The sequence below is a fragment of the Cryptomeria japonica genome, chromosome 6, assembly GCF_030272615.1.
Source record: "Cryptomeria japonica chromosome 6, Sugi_1.0, whole genome shotgun sequence".
In the NCBI taxonomy this organism is placed as follows: Eukaryota; Viridiplantae; Streptophyta; class Pinopsida; order Cupressales; family Cupressaceae; genus Cryptomeria; species Cryptomeria japonica.
In genome coordinates this window covers 1918126-1941394 of record NC_081410.1, presented here as the reverse complement: position 1 = coordinate 1941394, position 23269 = coordinate 1918126, and the positions used below count along the sequence as shown (strand labels likewise).

The 23269-nt window shown below is 29.6% G+C and overlaps 1 protein-coding gene and 1 pseudogene across 1 annotated transcript; both read left to right on the top strand.

Moving 5' to 3' along the window:
* Nucleotides 1–1457: 1457 nt before the first annotated feature.
* Nucleotides 1458–6061, top strand: LOC131077514 (laccase-12-like). Its single transcript, XM_058015023.2, has 6 exons — nt 1458–1591; nt 1912–2063; nt 2150–2394; nt 4538–4666; nt 4767–5693; nt 5795–6061. The coding sequence occupies exons 1-6, from the start codon at nt 1502–1504 to the stop codon at nt 5923–5925; spliced, it is 1674 nt and encodes a 557-aa protein (XP_057871006.2). The 5' UTR covers nt 1458–1501; the 3' UTR covers nt 5926–6061.
* Nucleotides 6062–16444: 10383 nt separating this feature from the next.
* LOC131077580 (laccase-12-like) lies at nt 16445–20476 on the top strand (annotated as a pseudogene).
* The last annotated feature ends 2793 nt before the right edge of the window (nt 20477–23269 follow it).

Here is a 23269-nt window from a genome sequence, read left to right as displayed (position 1 = left end):
GATTGTGTAAGCTTGTATATGAACTTTTCTCTCATGTGTTATGTAGGAAATAGATTAAATGTAACTAGGTATGAAGCATTATTTCCTAACAGAGGCAAGGTCTAATAAAACAAAAAAAAAATTCATCTAAGGATGTCATTCTCCATAAGAGTTAGCACTAATTAACTTAATAGAGATGGTATTCAATAAATTGTTTTTCATTTGCAAAGATCTCTAATACGAATTGTTGAAATTGTTGAGCTTGAATTTTTTTTTTCTATCCTAGAGAATAGATGGATCCAAGGATCTTTAGATAGATAACATGCATGAAGAGATATGTCTAGATGTGACTCTACATGATAAATGTGTTAGATGTGATTATATATATATATATATATATATATATATATATATATATATATATATATGGAAAGTTGATTAATAATTTCAATTTTATTGAACCATAGATATACACTTGAGCAAATAAAATAAATTTAAAAAAAAATGTTCATGATATATCAAATATTTTAATTAAATTATAGAAGTCGTAGTAATAAAATATTGAAAACTATCAACAAATAAGAAAAACATACACTATAGAATATATTTTAATTTTCATTACTTATGTTCTAATTTGTTATTCTAATTTGCTTACTCTCTTTTTAGAAAGGTTTTATAATAGACCTTATTATAAAACCATATTGATATCCAATATTAAATATATGTTTTTTCAAAGAAAATATAATATTGAAATCAATTTATTGTATATTTTTTTAACATTTGAATAAAATTCTTATTCATATAAAAAACATTAGAAAGTTCTTAATAATAAATAAATAAATAAAATTAAATAAAAATAAAAATTTAAAAACATTAAAAGATTCTTCCATATAAAAAAACAAAAAAAACACATTAAAAGATTCTTCAATACAAAAAAACAAACATTGGAAGGTTATATTTTAAATCATAACTTTAGGCATACGTTGCTTTCAATGCATTTATAAATAAAGATAAAAAGTCAAGTAAAATAAATGCTACGACGTTTTCTTGTGGAATGTTTTTAAAAGCTTCAAGTTGCTGAACTTTTATTGGCATGAACTTCTATTGGCATTGTAGATGCTCTTTTTGTCCACGAATATTTGGGTAGTATATGGAGACAAGACTATTAATTACAATTTAATATTTTTTAAAAATATATTTAAAATAATCATTCAGTTAATTTTGTGAAGTGGTACTCTCTCACACAATTTAAGACTTAAAATTAACTCCAAGTATTGCCATTAAAAATTATGCTTCAACTTTAATAAAATTAAGAAAATAAATCAATATATACATTTATGTATGAATCTTTCATAAAAAAATCTGATTTTGTCGAAGCTATTAAATCTTCTGTCGTATTATCTTATCTTTTCAGATAAGCTCTTGTTCGTGTATAAATAAGAAATCCCACCTTCAAAAAAAATTCATGCTTTCGAGAGATTAAGTTGATTAAGTTGGCTTGGTAGAAAGAAAAATATCAATCATGGCGGTGTTGTCAATAGCATTACTTCTTTGTTTAGTTTTTGTAGCACCATGGGCTATTTGTGCAGCTCGTGTCCACCGCAGATTCACTGTAAGTGTTTTCATTAGAATTCTATAGATTTTATGAATGGATAGTAAATTAAATTATGTTGTATTTATGTGTTTTTGGATTTGATTGTGTGAGTGTTTTTTTATTAACGTTTCAGATCATATTCCATGATCTATCATCTAGATCACTTTTTTTTTTCTTATGATCTCTATCTCATCCTTACGATGGATCATGGAATATGATCCAAAACGTTGATACAAAAAACACTCATACAATCAAATCGAAAAACAGCACAAATACTGTCTCATGAATTATGGAAATCTACTTACATTGACTAAATTATTTTGTTTAATGTGTTACAGATTCGAACCCAGAATGTGGCCAGAGTGTGCAACACACAGACGATTGTAACAGTCAATGGACGGTATCCTGGCCCGACTCTACGCGTTCATGAAGGAGATAATCTTGTCATAGACGTGATGAACAAGGGGCCCTATAATATTACCCTACACTGGTAACAAAGAATATGCTCAAAACTAATATGCAAATCTTCAGTAGTGTTATTGTTTGAGAGGTTTTATTGTTTTTATGATTTTGCAGGCATGGAGTAAAGCAAATCAGATCAGCCTGGGCAGATGGACCGGGCTACATAACGCAGTGTCCCATTACTCCTGGAACTAAGTATACATACAATTTTACAATCACAGGTCAGGAAGGGACAATGTGGTGGCATGCACATATGACATATCTGAGAGCTACTGTGAATGGAGCTTTGATTATTTTACCTCGGCATGGAAAAACTTATCCATTTCCCAAACCCCATGCTGAGTTTCCTATTATTTTGGGTAAGTGGCTCTCAAAAATCTAGTTTATCTTTCATGTTATATTTCATTGGAAATAGGATGAGGAACCACTTTTATATCATTCATGAAGTGTCCATTGTTTAAGCAAATTCAAACAACAGTTTGAAAAGAATTTATTCTCTTTTTGGTTTAGTTCTAAAATCTTTAAATGTTTGTGTTTACAAAATTATGGTATGTTAATGGGTCTTTGGTCTACTGGTAAAGTTGAATGATTCCAAATGAGCCCACCAGGATCAAGATGGTCTATCAATGGGCCCTTGGTCTATTGGTGAAGTTGAATGGCTCCAAATGAGCACACCAAGATCAAGTCTTGCTGAGTGCAAGGCTCCGACATCATAAGGGATGAGGCAGGGATCGTGCCCCGGGCGAATTTTGCGGAATGGATACCCATCAATCCTTGGCTCTTAGCCGAAGAGGTTCAGCCTATTGGCTCGTGCCCCCGTATCGGGTGGCAAAAAATACTTTGTGAAGGCCCTTGCTGGGCTGGCAGCTCGTGGGCTTCCTGTATCTCAATGTGTTCTAATGGTTGTGATAGTAGTTGTTAATTTAATATTCACATTTGTTCATATAATGTTTGTTTTTTTGGACAATATTGTACCAATAGTTGTAATTTTAAAGTTGTTATTGCTGATGAAAACTGCCCATAGTTAATAAAAGCAATCAATCATGTGATGCCACATCAGCTGCACAAGTATGGGTTTCCCTTTTGCACGACCATTGGTCTGACCTTTTTTTGGGGGCTGTTTTGAACATCTTGACAAAAAACATGCTGATATGGCATCATATTTGATGATGTGGCCCCAAAACCTTAATTATAAGCAGGGATTTACCAAATAAGCTGGTATAAAAAATTGAAAGTGATTTGAAATTTCTATGTAAGATTTTGAGAAACCCAAAATTAAGATACCTAACTACTAGATTTTCTCTTATATCTTACATATAAAAATATCATATTTCTAAAAATTTGTAAACATCGATATATAATTTATATAAGAAATTGAAATCATCGAACATTTTAAATTACTGTGTGATGATAGAAATGATTTGAAAACGTTTTCTCATATGTATTGATAATAGGTTATATTGTGGTTCTTATTGTTTCACTTAACTTTTGTCTTTGGAATATTTTTTAATTTAGAAATTAATATCACCATCATCAATGTCAGTTTCCTCCAACTTTTCATTTGAATTTCTTGTTTACAAAGTAGGAAGCAATTGTTTAAATTGACATGCACGCAAAAGTCGACGTAGCTTTTGACATGGATTTTTTTACCATGGAAGAATACTTTGTTTACTCAGATTAGCATATATTTCGACAGCTTCAAATGTCTACATATAAGTAGAAGACTTATAAATACATTTACCTAAATGATAAGCCACGGATTTAAGTCATGAATAGAAAAAATCAATTGTCCTATTCTTGACAGTATCTAGATTTAGCGTTGATTTATACGTGTTTAAAGTTGGCATTAAAACAAATTATGCAGCTATATATTAAATTATGATCTTTAAGTACAGATAGATTTGTCATTTCTGAATTTGATAATGTGAATATTTCGGTCATTTTTTTTGTATTAATATTTTAGATCATATTTAATGATCTATCATCTCAAATGTCAACGCAAAATCTCTGATACAATTGAACCCAAAAATAGTACTCTATGATACAATAGATTGTAGAAATCTAATATCATTAATCTTCTAAGTACTGTAATATTAGAAAAAACTGTGCCCCATGTTACAATAAATAATAGCGACATTTGGAACGAATATAATTTTATGTTAGCTCTAGAAGCATTTGATTTGGTATGCAATCGACTTTTTCTATTCACTGTCTTATTGGTTGCAAACCGTTAGAAAAGACATATTTGGAATGGCTTAAATCACGCACACTAAGCTTACACTTCTAGATTTAAAAGTGTTAAATACTCAGAATTGACTGACATTTCTAGACTTGATATGTTGCTTAATGTGTGTGGTCACACTAAGAATACACTTCTACACTTAAAAGTATTAAACACTCAGAATTGACTAGACTAAATCTGTTGTTTAATGTGTGATGTTTAAGGCTGACCTAAATATCCAAATTTCAATTTAATCTTTTTATTCTTTGTATGGTGTGCAGGTGAATGGTGGAATGCGAACGTAGAAAATGTACTAGCGGATGCGATCCGGAGAGGAGGTGTACCAAATGATTCTGATGCATACACCATCAACAGCCAACCAGGAGACTTTTTTCCTTGCTCTGCAAATGGTTTGTAACCTTTTGCATTGATGAACTTTTATAAAAGCAAATTTGAAGTGATTGCTAATTTTGAAGAGACCAATAATTAATGAATGAATTATGTTTACAGACACTACTCGATTTATGGTGGAAAGAGGAAAAACTTACCTGCTGAGGATTATAAGTTGTGCGATGATTCATGCATCCTTCTTCAAGATTGCGCAGCACAAAATGACCGTTGTGGCAGTGGATGCTCTGTATACCAAACCATATGAGACAGATGTGTTGGTCATACAGCCAGGAAACACCATGGATGTTCTCATAACAGCTGGGCAAGAATCAGGGCGTTACTATATTGGTACCCGTGTATACAACAGTCAACCACAAGGATTTGAATTCTTAAATACCACCACAACTGCAATACTTGAATACCATGACAGCACTAATACATCTGCTCCTGTGTTGCCAGATTTTCCTGCATTTAACGATACACCAACTGCATTCAAATTCAGTACAGAACTGAGAAGCCTGAATGCTTCTGTCCCGCAGACTGTTGATGAGGAAATGTTTATAACAGAGGGATTGGCACTCGCTAGCTGTCCAAACAATTCCTGCGCAGTGATCAATGGTGGAAGACCACTTGGAAGTATGAATAACATTTCATTCGTTTTGCCAGAAATATCTATTTTGCAGGCTTATTATTACGGTATAGATGGAGTTTATACCACAGATTTCCCAGATAATCCTCCGCTGGTGTTCAATTACACTGGAGCTGTGCCAATGGGTCTTTGGCAGCCAGATTTTGGAACAAGAGTAAAGGTTTTGAAATTCAATAGCAGTGTGCAAATTGTATTGCAGAATACTGGGATTCTTACAATACAGAACCATCCTATACACCTTCATGGCCATGATTTTTATGTTGTGGGGCAAGGCTTTGGAAACTATAATTCTCAGACGGATCCTGCAAATTTCAATCTGGTAGATCCACAGCTTTTGAACACCGTGGGAGTTCCTACTGGTGGGTGGGCAGTCATCAGGTTTATAGCCAACAATCCAGGTCAGCTAATTTATAGAGTATATATATAGTTTAATGTTCTCTCTTTTTATTCATATAAACTGACTCTGGAATCTAAATTTGTTTACGTTGTTACATAACAGGAGTTTGGTTGATGCATTGCCATTTTGAGTCCCACTCCGAACTGGGTTTTGAGACCGTATTCATTACGGAGAATGGGCCTGGAAATTCGGAGTCATTGCCTCCTCCTCCAAGGGATCTGCCCAAATGCTAGATGTATTTCTTCATCCATCCCACTCCTCTAGCAAAAGAGGCCCCGTTTCACTCAATTTATTTTCTTTTAATTGAGAAAATAAAAGTTTGTATCGTGTAGGATGATGTGGGTTAATTATTGTATCTCTAATTCAAGATGTGAGTTATTTTCTTTTGATTGGAAAAATAAAAAAAATTATATCAAAATGATATGAGCCAATTATTGTACTTCTTTTTTGATGATTTTTGTGGATTTATGCAGGAAGATCTTTTGAGTTCATTGTATTCTCTTTAGAATTCTTGATTAGCAAATTTTCATCTTTTTTACTAAAAAGAAACAAGTTTGTATAAATGCAAGTTGGTTTAAAAAACTACCCTGACATATAAAAGTAAACAACATATGGTCTATAGGGTAAATGTGGTTGGCCTTGTGACAACCCACTTTGGTTCTTTTAAGTCTCTACATCAAACATCACAGGAGACTAATGACTTGAATGACATATAAAGTATTTTAGACATCATCATAAAAGCACATTGTTGACTTTAACATTATGATGTCTCTTTGAGTGACTTGAATGACATATAAAGTATTTTAGACATCATCATAAAAGTACATTGTTGACTTTAACATTATGATATCTCCTTGAATGACATTTGTGATGTCATGGATATCTATCCAATTAAATATACAATTTTCAAAAATCTTATTATAAAATACCTACCTATATTGTTTATGCAACAATTATCATAGTTTTTTTTAAGCAAATGATCATATTTAATTTTTTGATTGTTTTTTAATACTTTGTTATTTTTTATGTATCTATTATTTATATAATATGCAATACATTAATAAATGAAAATATTTTAAATCTATGTTTAATAACTCTAATTAATAACTTTTTACTAATTATACTTAATTTTGTTTAAATATTAATTTTTACATTTAAGATTTTTCATATACGGAATCAACAAACTATTTATTGAAATACATGGTTGTCAATCGTAAAGAAGGGTGCATGATTATAGTCTATAATTACTTTTTCCATTTAATAATTTAAAACATGTCATTTATCTTTCTCTCTATTGGTTCTTGTTGGGAATAGTCATTAGAAAAAACATATTTTTTTTTATTTTGTCAATTCACTTAATGACTTGAATGGCATATAAAGTATTTTAGACATCATCATAAAAGAACATTTTTTACTTTAACATTATGTTGTAATTTATAAAATACCTACCAATTACATCATCTATCCAATTAAATATATGATTTTTCAAAAATCTTAGACACTATGTAATTTATAAAATACCTACCTATATTGTTTATGCAACTATTATCATAGTATTTTTTTAAGAAAATGATCATATTTGATGTTTTGATTATTTTTGAATACTTTTTTTTTATGCATCTATTATTCATATAATATACAATACATTAATAAATATAAATATTTTAAGTCTATGTCTAATAACTTTAATTAATATTTTTTTACTAATTATACTTAATTTACTTTAATAATAATTTTTGCGTCGAAGATTTTCTTATATGGAATCAATGAGCTATTTATTGAAACACATGGTTGTCAATTGTAAAGTAGGGTGCATGATTATAGTCTATAATTACTTTTTCCATTTAATAATTTAAAACGTGTCATTTATCTTTCTCTCTATTGGATCTTGTTGAAAATAGTCATTACAAAAAACATTTTTTTTTATTTTGTCAATTCACTTAATGACTTGAATGACATATAAAGTATTTTAGACATCATCATAAAAAGTACATTGTTGACTTTAACATAAAGTGTTATTTTTTGTGTGTTGTTGCGTTGCGCTTTAATGTATATCTTTTGATCTTTTGGCTATAATGGGTTTCAGGCTCATCAAAACTTGTTTTCCCTTATTCAAAAACATTATGTTGTCTCCTTGAATGACGTTTGTGATGTCATGCATATCTATCCAATTAAATATACGATTTTTCAAAAATCTTAGAAACTATGTAATTTATAAAATACCTGCCTATATTGTTTATGCAACAATTATCATAGTTTTTTTTAAGCAAATGATCATATTTAATGTTTTGATTATTTTTATTATTTTATTATTTTTTATGTATCTTTTATTTATATAATATACAATACATTAATAAATACAAATATTTTAAATCCATGTCTAAGAACTCTAATTAATAAATTTTTACTAATTATACTTAATTTCATTTAATAATAATTTTTACGTTGAAGATTTTCATATATGGAATCAACGAGCTATTTATTGAAATACATGGTTGTCAATAAAAAAGGGTGCATGATTATAGTATATAATTAATTTTTCCATTTAATAATTTAAAACATGTCATTTATCTTTCTCTTTATTGGTTCTTGTTGGGAATAGTCATTACAAAAAATAGTTTAAATTTTTTTTTTTTTTTTTTGTCAATTCACTTAATGACTTGAATGACATATAAAGTAGTTTAGACATCATCATAAAAGTACATTGTTGACTTAAACATTGTGTTGTCTCCTTGAACGAAATTTGTGATGTCATGCATATCTATCCAATTAAATATACGATTTTTCAAAAATCTTAGACACTATGTAATTTATAAAATACCTACCTATATTGTTTATGCAACAACTATCATAGTTTTTTTTAAGAAAATGATCATATTCGATATTTTGGTTGTTTTTTAATACTTTGTTATTTTTTATGTATCTATTATTTATATAATATACAATACATTAATAATACAAATATTTTATCAAAACAAAAAACAAAAAAAATTGAATCCATGTCTAATAACTCTAATTAATAACTTTTTATTAATTATACTTAATTTACTTTAATAATAATTTTTTACATCGAAGATTTTCATATATGGAATCAACGAGCTATTTATTGAAATACATGGTTGTCAAATACATGGTTGTCAATTGTAAAGAAGGGTGCTTGATTGTAGTCTATAATTACTTTATCCATTTAATAATTTAAAACATGTCATTTATCTTTCTCTCTATTGGTTCTTGTTGGGAATAGTCATTACAAAAAACATTTTTTTTAGATTTTTTTATTTTGTCAACTCACTTAATGACTTGAATGACATATAAATTATTTTAGACATCATCATAAAAATACACTATTGACTTTAACATTATGTTGTCTCCTTCAATGACATTTGTGATGTCATGCATATCTATCCAATTAGATATACGATTTTTCAAAAATCTAGACACTATGTAATTTATTAAATACCTGCCTATATTGTTTATGCAACAATTATCATAGTTTTTTTTAAGCAAATGATCATATTAATGTTTTGATTATTTTTCAATACTTTGTTATTTTTTATGTATCTATTATTTATATAATATGCAATACATTAATAAATACAAATATTTTAAATCTGTCTAATATTTCTAATTAATAAATTTTTACTAATTATACTTTATTTTACTTTAATAATAATTTTTGCGTCGAAGATTTTCATATATGGAATCAACGAGCTATTTATTGAAATACATGGTTGTCAATTGTAAAGAAGGGTGCAAGATTATAGTCTATAATTACTTTTTTCATTTAATAATTTAAAACATGTCGTTTATCTTTCTCTCTATTGGATCTTGTTGAAAATAGTCCTTACAAAATACATTTTTTATTTTTTTTTATTTTGTCAATTCACTTAATGACATGAATGACATATAAAGTATTTTAGACATCATCATAAAATTTAAACTTTTGACTTTAACATAAAGTGTTGTCTATTACGTGCTGATGTGCTTTAATGTATATCTTTTGATCTTTTGGTTGTAATTGGTTTCAAGGGCCCATCAAAACCTGTTTTCCCTTATTCAAAAACATTATGTTGTCTCCTTGACTGACATTTGTGATGTCAGGCATATCTATCCAATTAAATATACAATTTTTCAAAAATATTTGAAACTATGTAATTTATAAAATACCTGCCTATATTGTTTATGTAACAATTATCATAGCTTGTTTAAGCAAATGATCATATTTAATGTTTTGATTATTTGTTAATATTTTGCTATTTTTTATGTATCTATTATTTATATAATATGCAATACATTAATAAATAGAAATATTTTAAATCTATGTCTAATAACTCTAATTAATAACTTTTTACTAATTATACTTAATTTTGTTTAAATATTAATTTTTACGTTTAAGATTTTTCATATACGGAATCAACAAACTATTCATTGAAATACATGGTTGTCAATTGTAAAGAAGGGTGCATGATTATAGTCTATAATTACTTTATCCATTTAATAATTTAAAACATGTGATTTATCTTTCTCTCTATTGGTTCTTGTTGGGAATAGTCATTACAAAAAAATATTTTTTTATTTTGTCAATTCACTTAATGACTTGAAACATTATGTTTTCTCCTTTAATCAAATTTGTGATGGCATGCATATCTATTCAATTAAATATACGATTTAAAAAAAATCTTAGACGCTATGTAATTTATAAAATACCTTCCTATATTGTTTATGCAACAATTATCATAGTTTTTTTAAAGAAAGTTGTCATATTTGATGTTTTGATTGTTTTTTTATACTTATTTATTTTTTATGTATCTATTATTTATATAATATGCAATACATTAATAAATAGAAATATTTTAAATCTATGTCTAATAACTCTAATTAATAACTTTTTACTAGTTATACTTAATTTACTTTAATAATATTTTTTTACGTCAAAGATTTTCATATAAGGAATCAACGAGCTATTTATTGAAAGACATGGTTGTCAATTGTTAAAGAAGGGTGCATGATTATAGTCTATAATTACTTTATACATTTAATAATTTAAAACATGTCATTTATCTTTCTCTCTATTGGTTCTTGTTGGGAATAGTCATTACAAAAAATATTTTTTATTTTGTCAATTCACTTAATGACTTGAATGGCATATAAAGTATTTTAGACATCATCATAAAATTACTTTGCTGACTTTAACATTATGTTGTTTCCTTGAATCAAATTTGTGATGTCATGCATATCTATCCAATTAAATACATGATTTTTCAAAAATCTTAGACACTATGTAATTTATAAAATACCTACCTATATTGTTTATGCAACAATTATCATAGTTTTTTTCAAGCAAATGGTCATATGTAATGTTTGGATTAGTTTTTAATACCTACCTATATAAAATCTTAGACACTATCTAATTTATTAAATACCTACCTATATTGTTTATGCAACAATTATTATAGGTTTTTTCAAGCAAATGGTCATATGTAATGTTTGGATTAGTTTTTAATACTTTGTTATTTTTTATGTATGTACTATTTATATAATATGCAATGCATTAATAAATAAAAATATTTTAAATCTCTGTCTGACAACTCTAATTAATAGATTTTTACTAATTATACTTAATTTACTTTAATAATAATTTTTACGTTGAAGATTTTCATATATGAAATCAACGAGCTATTTATTGAAATACATGGTTGTCAATTGTAAAGAAGGGTGCATGATGCTACAAACAATCTCAATCATATGTGTTTTTTTTTTAACGTGACTACTTGCATGCAATTCTGAAGCTAATAAGCCATGTGACTAATATAAAGCATCAAAAAATAGAAATTAGATAGCTATGTAATGATGTACATGAATGCTCTATTTTTCAACTAATATAACTACAATAATCAACTACTCTACCTAAAAATAACTATTGTAACACTTATAGGAACGAAATTAATGCAATACATCTCTCGTTTCTAAGTTTTCATAAATATTATTGTTTTGGATATTTTTGTAATTATACAATTTGAATGTATTATCTTTCATTTAGTAATATGTTTATTTGGAGTGAAGTGTTTTCATACATAGACATGGATACCTTGCAAATTTTTGTATAAAGATGAGTCCCTTGCTCTATGCAATTCACCTATTCCATTACACATATTTTTGCACACCTATTTCTTCCATTTCTCCATAATCGCACACTCTTATACATTAACACTATTCAATCATTTCTTGTTCTTTTTATTTGCATTGATTTTCATGCACACACTAGTCAAAGTGATCTCACCCTTTTTCGCCTTGAAATTAATTCGTGATCATGAGGTCATCCCCATTATCAAAGACCCATCCCACTCTAATTCATGACTCAAAATTCAAATTTAGCAAATTAATACCTTTTCTCTTCCCTCCTAATTAAATATTAATTCGTAGAGATATTGAAACTATTGATAGCTCCCTCCTAGATTATATCCATACCTACAATCATACAAATCATGTCCTTAATCCTCCAAAATGCAACCATGTATTAGTTGGTCCCTAAAATATGCTACATGCAACCCTCTACAAAATTAGATTTATCAAACCTTCCTATATTCATTTGCAAAATGACCATATTTTTTACAATAATAGCATTGAAAATTGGATTTATCAAACCTTGATGATTGTTCTTGAGATTGATTTATATCTTGTCCTTTATTATTGAAGTTGTTATTGGACCAGCTAGTCCTTCCTCCTTTACATGTATTCATTTTTCCACCTCTACCTCTTCCTCTTCTTCTATAATTTGATCTTTCTCTTCCTCTGCTTGATGATGCCTGAGCTCTAAAAGCATTCTTTGAAGAAGAACTATTATTTATGTTTATTCTAGACTCATGAGATAATAAGGAACCCATTAATTCATCTACAAACAACTGAGATAAGTCTTTTGATTCTTTAATGGCAACTACAATTGCATCAAATCTATTAGGCATACTTCTAAGAACTTTTTCAACCACAATATAATCAGAAATGTTTTCCCCATGTGTCTTCAATTGATTAACAATGTTTATTACTTATGTAAAAAATGATCTATAGAATCTAATCTATTCATATGAAGATTTTCAAAATTTCTCCTTAATGTTTGTAACATAGCTACCTTTATTTTTTTTGTTCCTTGGTAAGCAGTTTGTAAGGCCTCCCAAGCTTGTTTGGACCTAGTTGTTGTAGCAACTCTTGGAAACATCGAATTATCCATTGCTTGTTGAATGAAAAAAAAAAGTCTTAGCATCCTTCTTCTTGTTATCCTTCAACTAATATTTTTCTTCTTTTTGTAATCCCTGATAGGCTGCCTCATCCTATGTTTCTACAAAACCTTTCTCTACCAAATCCTATATATCTTGAGAACAAAATAATTTTTTCATCTTTATGGACCAAAAATCATAGTTATTACCATTGAAGATGGGAATTTGGGGTTGAGATATGCTGTAATTTGTTGCCATGGTTTACTGGGTTGATTCCTTTCATTGGGAATGGTTACTTTGGGTTTTATCTTTTCGGTTATGAGAGGCTTACATCCATGTTGGCATTATATGATGAGTATGCTTGTTTGATCTAAGAGATTGAATGGGGTTTTGGGCGTTGTTGTGGCCTTTCATTTTTTGGTGCTATTGAGTACATCATACTTGACACAATGGTACTTTTTTAGGTATTGGAAGAAGGACAAGTTGTCTCTCTTCATTCTATTTTTTCTCTCATGTTTTGGGAGGAATGTGACATATTGTGGAAGAGTATGCAGCATTTGAGTTGCCTATGTGGATCATTATGGTTGTTTTGGGTACTTCATGTTTTGATTACTTATTGCACCTTGATATGAGCATTGATTGGTAGACTTCATATGCTTTGAGCTTCATTTCAGATTTGGTATTACCCTGTAGTGGGAGTTCTTAGATATGTGTGTACTTCATTGATAGGATTTGATCCAAGGAGCATGATTGTGGTTTATAGTTTGATATAATGTTGACATGATTTTATTGATATTAGTTATACCTAGCAAGTATGGATGGTTGGATTTATTGGCATGTGTTATGGAAGTCATTTTTTATCATGTGGGATTTTTCTTTATGATAGAAACTTGGAGCCTTTGTTATCACATTGGATTTGATGTTTGTGTTCTTGGGTTAGTTCATCTTCACGTTGGCTTGTTCCTTTTCTTCCATACATGGCATGTTGGAGGATGAGAGAATTCATTTCTTGAGATGGTGGTCACTTGGTTTTCTTGTAGGTAAATTGATGGAGCACGAGAGCATTTTGGAGATTCATGTGGTTACATGTATGGCTACGATGATGAATTTCATTGATTGACCCTTATGCAATGTATACAGCAAGTGGGAGAATATTGGGATAAGGTGTTATACACCTTGCATAATATTTTCAATGTTTTATTATTTTATTATTATGTATAGTTCACCTAGGGGAACCTAGATGGATGTGCATCACATAGAGATTGAACATTGGAATATTCTTGGGGCCACTTGATGATTTGTATTGTAACATTGTCATTATTTAATAGGTAAATATATTTAATAAAGAGAAAAAATAGTACCCAATATTAAATGAGGGATCAATGGTATTGTGTTCATATGGTTTTACTTTACCGCTTTGTTGTATTTGTGTGAGCTTGACTCTATAAAAGAAAACACATGTTTAGTGGTTAAGGTTGGTTGGATTTTTGGGTTGTCATTGTATTGAGTCCTTTGGAGGATTGTATATGTTAAGTGTGGCATGGGTTCTATGAATTCATGATTGGACACATGGGAATGCATTGGAGGGCTTGATGGTTTGAGACTATTCATTATAACTCTATAAAATGTGCTTGGTATTGCTTTATGGCTGAATAATACAATGGAGTATGGATTCTTTTGGAGGTTGGATTCTTCCCTCATGAGGTTTTTTCTAGGGTATATCTTGTGCTATCTTGTAGATTTTTTATTTGATCATTGCATAATGGTGATTCTGTAAGCTTGTATATGCACTTTTCTCTCATGGGTTATGTAGGAAATAGATTAAATGTAACTAGGTATGAAGCATTATTTCCTAACAGAGGTAAGGTCTGATAGAACCAAATTATTTTTCATCTAAGGAAGTCGTTCTCCATAATACTTAGCACTAATTAACTTAATAGAGATAGTATTCAATAAATTATTTTTCATTTGCAAAGCTCTCTAAGATAAAAGTAACCTTTTAAATTTATAATAATCTTTGAGATCGATGTTGTTATTTATGTTCTAAGATTCAACAATGATCTATGTAATGAATGCCACAACCTACTCTAATACGAATTGTTGAAATTGGAGAGCTTGAATATATTTTTTCTATCCTAAAATAGATGGATCCAAGGATCTCTAGATAGATAACATGCATGGAGAGATATGTCTAGATATGATTCTACATGATAAATGTGTTAGATGTGATTAAATATAATTTATAAATATATATAAATAAATACAATCTTATAAAAAGAAAAGGAAAGTTGATTAATAATTTCAATTTTATTGAACCATAGATATAGACATGAACAAATAAAATAAATTTAAAAACAATGTTCATGATATACCAAATATTTTAATTAAATTATAGAAGTCATAGTAATAAAATGTTGAAAACTATCAACAAATAAAAAATCGTATACTATAGAATATATTTTAATAGAAAGATTTTATAATAAGCCTATTATTAATATTTTAGGGAAGGAATCAATTAAAACAGTAAAACTATATTGATATCCAATGCTAAATATATGTTTTATTAAAAAAAATATAAATTTTTGTATATTTTTTTTTAACATTTGAATAAAATTCTTATTCCTATTAAAAAAACATTAGAAGGTTCTTTAATATAAAAAAACAAACATTAAAAAATTCTTCAATATAGAAAAACAAACATTGGAATGTTCTTCAATATAAAAAAAACATACATTGGAAGGTTCTATTTTAAAATAAATGCTACGACGTTTTCTCGTCGAATGTTTTTTAAAGCTTCAAGTTGCTGAAATTTTATTATTGTCCACGAATATTTTGGTAGTTTTTATAAGTGTTGACTATTCTGTTTACCTAATTAATTATTTAATCTACACGAGGAAATTAAATTAATTTTTATGAAAACACGTCATAAATTTATGGTATTATATGTATGTGATAATATAAAATTCATAGAGAGTTTACTGCTATGTCAAAAGTCACTGGTCAAAACTATCTAGATCTTATATGATGTAGAATCAATACTAATTAAAATACTTGGTTAATATTTTTAAAAATATATATTTTATATAGTTATAAAATAATCATTCAGTTAATTTTGTGAAGTGGTGTAGACTCTGTCACACAATTAAATTGAAAAAATAAATAAATATATACATTTATGTATGAATGTTTCAAAATAGAAAAAAATCTGACTTCGTCGAAGTTATTAATCTGTTAAAAGTCTCATTACGAGAATCTTAACTCGGTCTTCAACTGAGGAAATTTTGAAGCAGCAAATATTGAAGTTCAACAAAAGATGGGATTTAAAAATGTAAGCCGGCAGGAAACAATGGGGATGATATCTATATTCAATCCTTGCGTGCTACTCAGTCTTTTGACTTTTAAATCTTCTGTCGTGTTATTCTTATCTTTACAGATAAGCTCTTGTGCGTGTATAAATAAGAAATCCCACTTTCAAAAACAATTCATGCTTTCGAGAGATTAAGTTGATTAAGTTGGCTTGGTAGAAAGAAAAATATCAATCATGGCGGTGCTGTCAAGTGTGATGAAATTAGCATTGCTTCTTTCTTTAGTTTCTGTAGCACCATGGGCTACTTCTGCAGCTCGTGTCCACCGCAGATTCACTGTAAGTATATTTACTAGAGCTATGTAATTTTTATGAATTGATCATAATCTAAATGATGTTGTATCTATATTGTTTTTAGATTTGATTGTGTGAGTGTTTTTCATTGAATGTTCAGATCATATTTTGTGATCCATCATTTAGATCATATTTTTTTTCTTTTTGATCTCTATCTCATCCTGATGACGGATCATAGAATATGATCGGAAACATTGATGCAAAAAACACTTATACAATCAAATTCAAAAACAGCACAAATACAGTCTCATGAATTGTGAAAATCTACTTACATTAATTAAATTATGTTATTTAATGTGTTACAGATTCGAACCCGAAACGTGACCAGAGTGTGCAATACACAGACGATTGTAACAGTCAATGGACGGTATCCTGGCCCGACTCTACGCGTTCATGAAGGAGATAATCTTGTCATAGACGTGAAGAACAAGGGGCCCTATAATATAACCCTACACTGGTAACAAAGAATATGCTCAAAACTAATATGCAAATCTTCAATAGTGTTAAAGTTTGAGGGGTTTTATTGTTTTCTGTTTTTGCAGGCATGGAGTAAAGCAAATCAGATCAGCCTGGGCAGACGGACCGGGCTACATAACGCAGTGTCCCATTACTCCTGGGACTAAGTATACCTACAATTTTACAATCACAGGTCAGGAAGGGACACTGTGGTGGCATGCACATATTACATATCTGAGAGCTACTGTTCATGGAGCTTTGATTATTTTACCTCGGCGTGGAAACACTTATCCATTTCGCAAACCCCATGCTGAGTTTCCTATTATTTTGGGTAAGTAGCTCTACAAAATCTCTTTTATCTTTATGTTATGTTTCATTAGAAAAAAGGATGAGGATCCGTGAAGTGTCTATTGTCTAAGTAAATTCAAAAAACAGTTTGAAAAGAATTTCATGTCTTTGGAATTCTTTTCATCCTGATGATGAATCACGGAGTGTGATTTGAAACGTTGATGGGAAAAAAATACACACAATCGAATCCAGAAAAAATTCAAGAATATAAGATGGATTGTGGAAATCTCATAGCTTTAAAGAATTTATTCCTTTTCTGGTTTAGTTCTAAAATCTTTACATATTTGTGTTTACAAAATTATGGTCTAGAGAAGAAGGATCATGTATCTCAACGCGTTCTAATGGTTGTGATAGTAGTTGTTGATTTAATACTCACACTTGTTCATATAATGTTCAATTTTTTTGACAATATTGTACAAATAGTTGTGAGTTTAAAGTTGTTATTGCTGATGAAAACTACCTATAGTTGTTAAAAGCAATCAATCATGTGATGCCACATCAGCTGCACAAGTATGGGTCTCCCTTTTGCACGACCATTGGTCTCACCTTTTCATTGGCCTGTTTTAGATACCTTGACAAAAAGTTTGCTGATATGGCATCATATTTGATGATGTGGCCCTGAAACCTTAATTATAAGAAGGGACTCACCAAGTAAGCTGCTGTAAATTAGAAGTGATTTGAAATTTCTACATAAGATTTTGAGAAGCCCAAAATTAAGATGCTCAACTACTAGATCCTCTCGTCTATCTTACACACAAAAATATCATATTTTTTAAAATTTGTAAACATCAATATATAAATTATAAGAAATTGAAATGATTTGGAAATGTTTTCTCATATGCATTGATAATAGATTATATTGTGTTTCAAAAAACTATCATTTCACTTAACTTTTGTCTTTGGAATATTTTTGAATTTAGAATTTAATAGAGAAGTATGATGGTAGATCACCATCATCAATGTCAGCTTCCTCCAACTTTTAATTTGAATTTCTTGCTTACGAATTGAAGAAGTAAGAAGCAATTGTTTAAATTGACATGAATACAAAAGTTAACGTAGCTTTAATCATTGACTTTCGAACATGGGAGAATACTAATTTGTTTATTCAGATAAACATATATTTAAATTTGAAAGCTTCAATTGTCTACATATAAGTAGAAGACTGATAAAGACATTTACCTAAATGAGAAGCGACGGATTTAAGTCATGTTTAGAAAAAATCAAATGCACTATTCTTGATGGTACCTAGATTTAGCATTGAGTTCATATTATCTATGTTTAAAGTTGGCATTAGAATAAATTATATGATCGATTCATATTTTTAAGATTTGATAATATAAACATTTCAATTTAGATTCTATAATTTATCATTTTGCTTGTATCAATATTCTGGATCACATTCAGTGATCCATCATCTTAAATGTCAATGCAAAACTCTGACACAATCACACCTAAAAATAACATATCTATAACACAATCTCATCTTTTAAGTACTGCAATATTAGAACAAACTGTACCCCGTTACAATAAATAATAGCGACATTTAGCTCTAGAAGCATTTGATTTGGTCCGCAATCGACTTTTCCTATTCACGTTCTTATTGGTTGCAAACCATTGGAAAAGACATATTTAGGAATCCAAATTTCAATTTAATCTTTTATTCTTGTATGGTGTACAGGTGAATGGTGGAATGCGAACGTAGAAGATGTACTAGCAGATGCGATTCGGAGAAGAGCTGTACCAAATGATTCTGATGCATACACCATCAACGGCCAACCAGGAGACTTTTTTCCTTGCTCTGCAAATGGTTTGTAACCTTTTGCATGGATGAACTTTTATAAAAGCAAATTTGAAGTGATTGCTAATTTTGAAGAGACCACTAATCAATGAATGAATTTATGTTTACAGACACTGCTCGATTTTTAGTTGAGAAAGGAAAAACCTACCTGCTGAGGATTGTAAGTTGTACGATGATTCATGCATCATTCTTCAAAATTGCACAGCACAAAATGACCGTTGTTGCAGTGGATGCTGTGTATATCAAACCATATGAGACAGATGTGTTGGTCATACAGCCAGGGAACACCATGGATGTTCTCATAACAGCTGGGCAAGAATCAGGGCGTTACTATATTGGTACCCGTGTATACAACAGTCAACCAAGAGGATTTGCATTCTTAAATACCACCACAACTGCAATACTGGAATACCATGACAGCCCTAATACATCTGCTCCTGCGTTGCCAGATTTTCCTGCATTTAACGATACACCAACTGCATTCAAATTCAGTACAGAGCTAAGAAGCCTGAATGCTTCTGTCCCGCAGAAAGTTGATGGGGAAATGTTAATAACAGAAGGATTGGCACTCGCTAGCTGTCCAAACAATTCCTGTGCAGGGATCAATGGTGGAAGACCACTTGGAAGTATGAATAACATTTCATTCGTTTTGCCACAAATATCTATTTTGCAGGCTTATTATTATGGTATAGACGGAGTTTATACCACAGATTTCCCAGATAATCCTCCGCTGGTGTTCAATTACACTGGAGCTGTGCCAATGGGTCTTTGGCAGCCAGATTTTGGGACAAGAGTAAAGGTTTTGAAATTCAATAGCAGTGTGCAAATTGTATTGCAGAATACTGGGATTCTTACAATACAGAACCATCCTATACACCTTCATGGCCATGATTTTTATGTTGTGGGGCAAGGCTTTGGAAACTATAATTCTCAGACGGATCCTGCAAATTTTAATCTGGTAGATCCACAGCTGTTGAACACCGTGGGAGTTCCTACTGGTGGGTGGGCAGTCATCAGATTTATAGCCAACAATCCAGGTAAACTAATTTATTGTATGAGTACAAGTTTTAATGGTCTCTCTTTTATTCATATAAACCGACTCTGGAATCTGAATTTGTGTATGTTGTTACATAACAGGAGTTTGGTTGATGCATTGCCATTTTGAGTCCCACTCCGAACTGGGTTTTGAGACCGTATTCATAACGGAGAACGGGCCTGGAAATTTGGAGTCATTGCCTCCTCCTCCAAGGGATCTGCCCAAATGCTAGATGGATTTCTTCATCCATCCCACTCCTCTAGTAAAAGAGGCCCCGTTTCACTCAATTTATTTTATAAAAGTTTGTATCATGTTGAGTTAATCATTGCACTTTTGATTCAGGATGATTTCATTGTATCTCTAATTCAAAATGATGTGAGTTATTTGATTGGAAAAATAAAATTTCTTATATCAGTATGATGTGAGCTGTGAGCTGATCATTGTAATTCTTTCTTGATGATTTCTATGGATTTATGGGAGACCATTTTAGCTTTTTGTATTTTCTTTAGAAAAAAAAGAAAAAAGTTTGTATAAATGTAAGTTGGTTTAAAAAATAAACTTGACGTATAAAAGTAAACAACATCTAGTCTATCGGATAAATGTGGTTGGTCTTATGACAACCCACTTGGTTCTTTTAAGTTTCTACATCAAACATCTTAATTAACGATCATTTGCATTTAAATATTAAATCTTATTAATTCCTCTCAGAAAAAGAGACTAATGCATTCATTGCATCCAACTTTTTTATTAGTTCCACCAATCATTGTATAGAATTAAAAAATTTGAACAACAATTCTATAGTCTATAATTACTTTTTCCATTTAATAATTTAAAAAATGTTATTTGTCTATCTCTCTATTGGTTCATGTTGGGAATAGTCATTACAAAAACATTTTTTTATTTTTATTTTGTCGATTCAATTAATGACTTGAATGAAATAAAAAGTATTTTAGACATCATCATAAAAGTACATTGTTGACTTTAACATTATGTTGTCTCCTTGAATGACATCATTCATATCTATTCATATCTATCCAATTGAATATACATTTTTTTAAAAATCATAGACAATATGTAATTTATAAAATACCTACCTATATTGTTTATGCAATGATTATCATAGTTTTTTTTAACAATTGATCATATTTAATGTTTTGATTGTTTTTTAATATTTTGTTATTTTTTATGTATCTATTATTTATATAATATACAATACATTATTATTATATAAAAATAAATAGATACAAATATTTTAAATCTATGTATAATAACTCTAATTAATAATAATTTTTTACTTATTATACTTAATTTACTTTAATAATATTTTTTACGTCGAAGATTTTTCATTTATATAATCAATGAGCTATTTATTGAAATACTTGGTTGTCAATTGTAAAGAAGGGTGCATGATGCTACAAATAATCTCAATCATGTGTGTTTTTTTAATTTTAACATGAATACTTGCATGCAATTCTAAACCTAATTAGTCATGTGTCTGATATAGAGCATCAAAAAAGATAAATTAGCTAAATGTCTAATAATGAACATGAATGCTCTATCTTTCCACTAATATATCTACATTAATCAACTACTCTACCTAACAATAACTACTATAACACGTATAGGCAAGAACGTGATGCTATCTGTCTCTTGTTAATATATGTTTCTAAGTTTTCATAAATATGGTTGTTCTGGATAGTTTTGTAATTGTGCGATTTGAATGTATTATTTTTCATTTAGTTAAATGTTTATTTTAAGTTGAGTGTTTTGATACATAGACATATAGATACCTTGCAAACTTTTGTATAAAGATGAGTCCCTTGCTCTATGCAATTCACCCATTCCATTACACATCTTTCTACAAGATAGACCAACAATGGGGTACAAAATAAACTATGTTCATCTTGGTCTAAATGCCAATTTGGGGAACGTAAATTTGTGAAAGGTGCCAGGTTGTATGCCACAAAAGGGTGAAAGTCGTGAGATTAGTGGGGATGAAATGCAACCTCTAGGAATAAACCTACAACAAAGAAAAATAACTCTAGCGACAAGAACTGTCACTTCCTATCAACAAGAACAACAACAATTTATGATGATTACAGAATTTAAAAAAGTAACAAACCACACTTGCAAATGACACCAATTAAAAATAAAAATAAACACTCTACTAAATTAAAAAATCACCAAACATCCCAAGAAGTGGGCCATGCCTCCTTAGTTCACTGGATGATGAAACACAAGCTCTTCTACATGGGACTGATCATGCAAACATTGATTTTATTTATCAGAAAGTAATCTATCAATGATAGAGAAGTTTCGCACAAAAATATGTGTATAATAATATGCTTCTCTCCAATCCATATTAGGCTACTTATATATGTGTAGCTCATAACAACAAGGTATAAAAATATAATTTGTTTTGGCTTGCAGCCAATAAACCAATGGTCAATGCAAGACTCTTCTTTCTAGCCATGTATTACAAACAACTTTATTAAAAGAGCGTGTAAGAAATAGAAAAAGGACACAATTCTGGTTTTGTCTACAATAAACATATATGTATTTCTAGTTGATTTCATCAGCAACTAGCCCCATGAATCATGGGTTTCCCAATTAAACCAAAAATTAAAATCCTTTTCCAACATGGCTATAGTGAAATAGGTAGAACACACGTCTACGCACTGAAGCGGTTGAAGTAGTGGTAAGTTCCATGAAGGAAGGGCACCATTGGATAAAACAATGCCCAGTCAACACTAATTAGGTAATCAATGTCACCACACAGCTTGATGTCAACCACAAGGTGAGGAAATTGCAATAGAAAACACAAACTGTCTGTGATAGGAAGTTCCTTCATAAAATGTGATAGGGAATCTGCATGTTGCAAGTTGTATTTTTCATGGCTTCAAATTACAATTCTTATTAGTAAACACAACCAATAATTAATTTCCATATATTTTTCTCAAAACTATATTAAAGATTATTTATATATATTTAATCATATGCAACGTCAATGAAAATGTTATAAAAATGGAATAGAAATGGAATGTGGAAATGATTATGATGGTGTATGAAA

Excerpts from the sequence above, each read along its gene's own strand:
- LOC131077514 (XM_058015023.2), top strand. The coding sequence starts at position 1,502 with ATGGCGGTGTTGTCAATAGCATTACTTCTTTGTTTAGTTTTTGTAGCA. Across the intron at positions 2,064-2,149 it reads TATAATATTACCCTACACTG|GCATGGAGTAAAGCAAATCA; the intron begins GTAACAAAGAAT and ends ATGATTTTGCAG. Across the intron at positions 5,694-5,794 it reads GTTTATAGCCAACAATCCAG|GAGTTTGGTTGATGCATTGC; the intron begins GTCAGCTAATTT and ends GTTACATAACAG.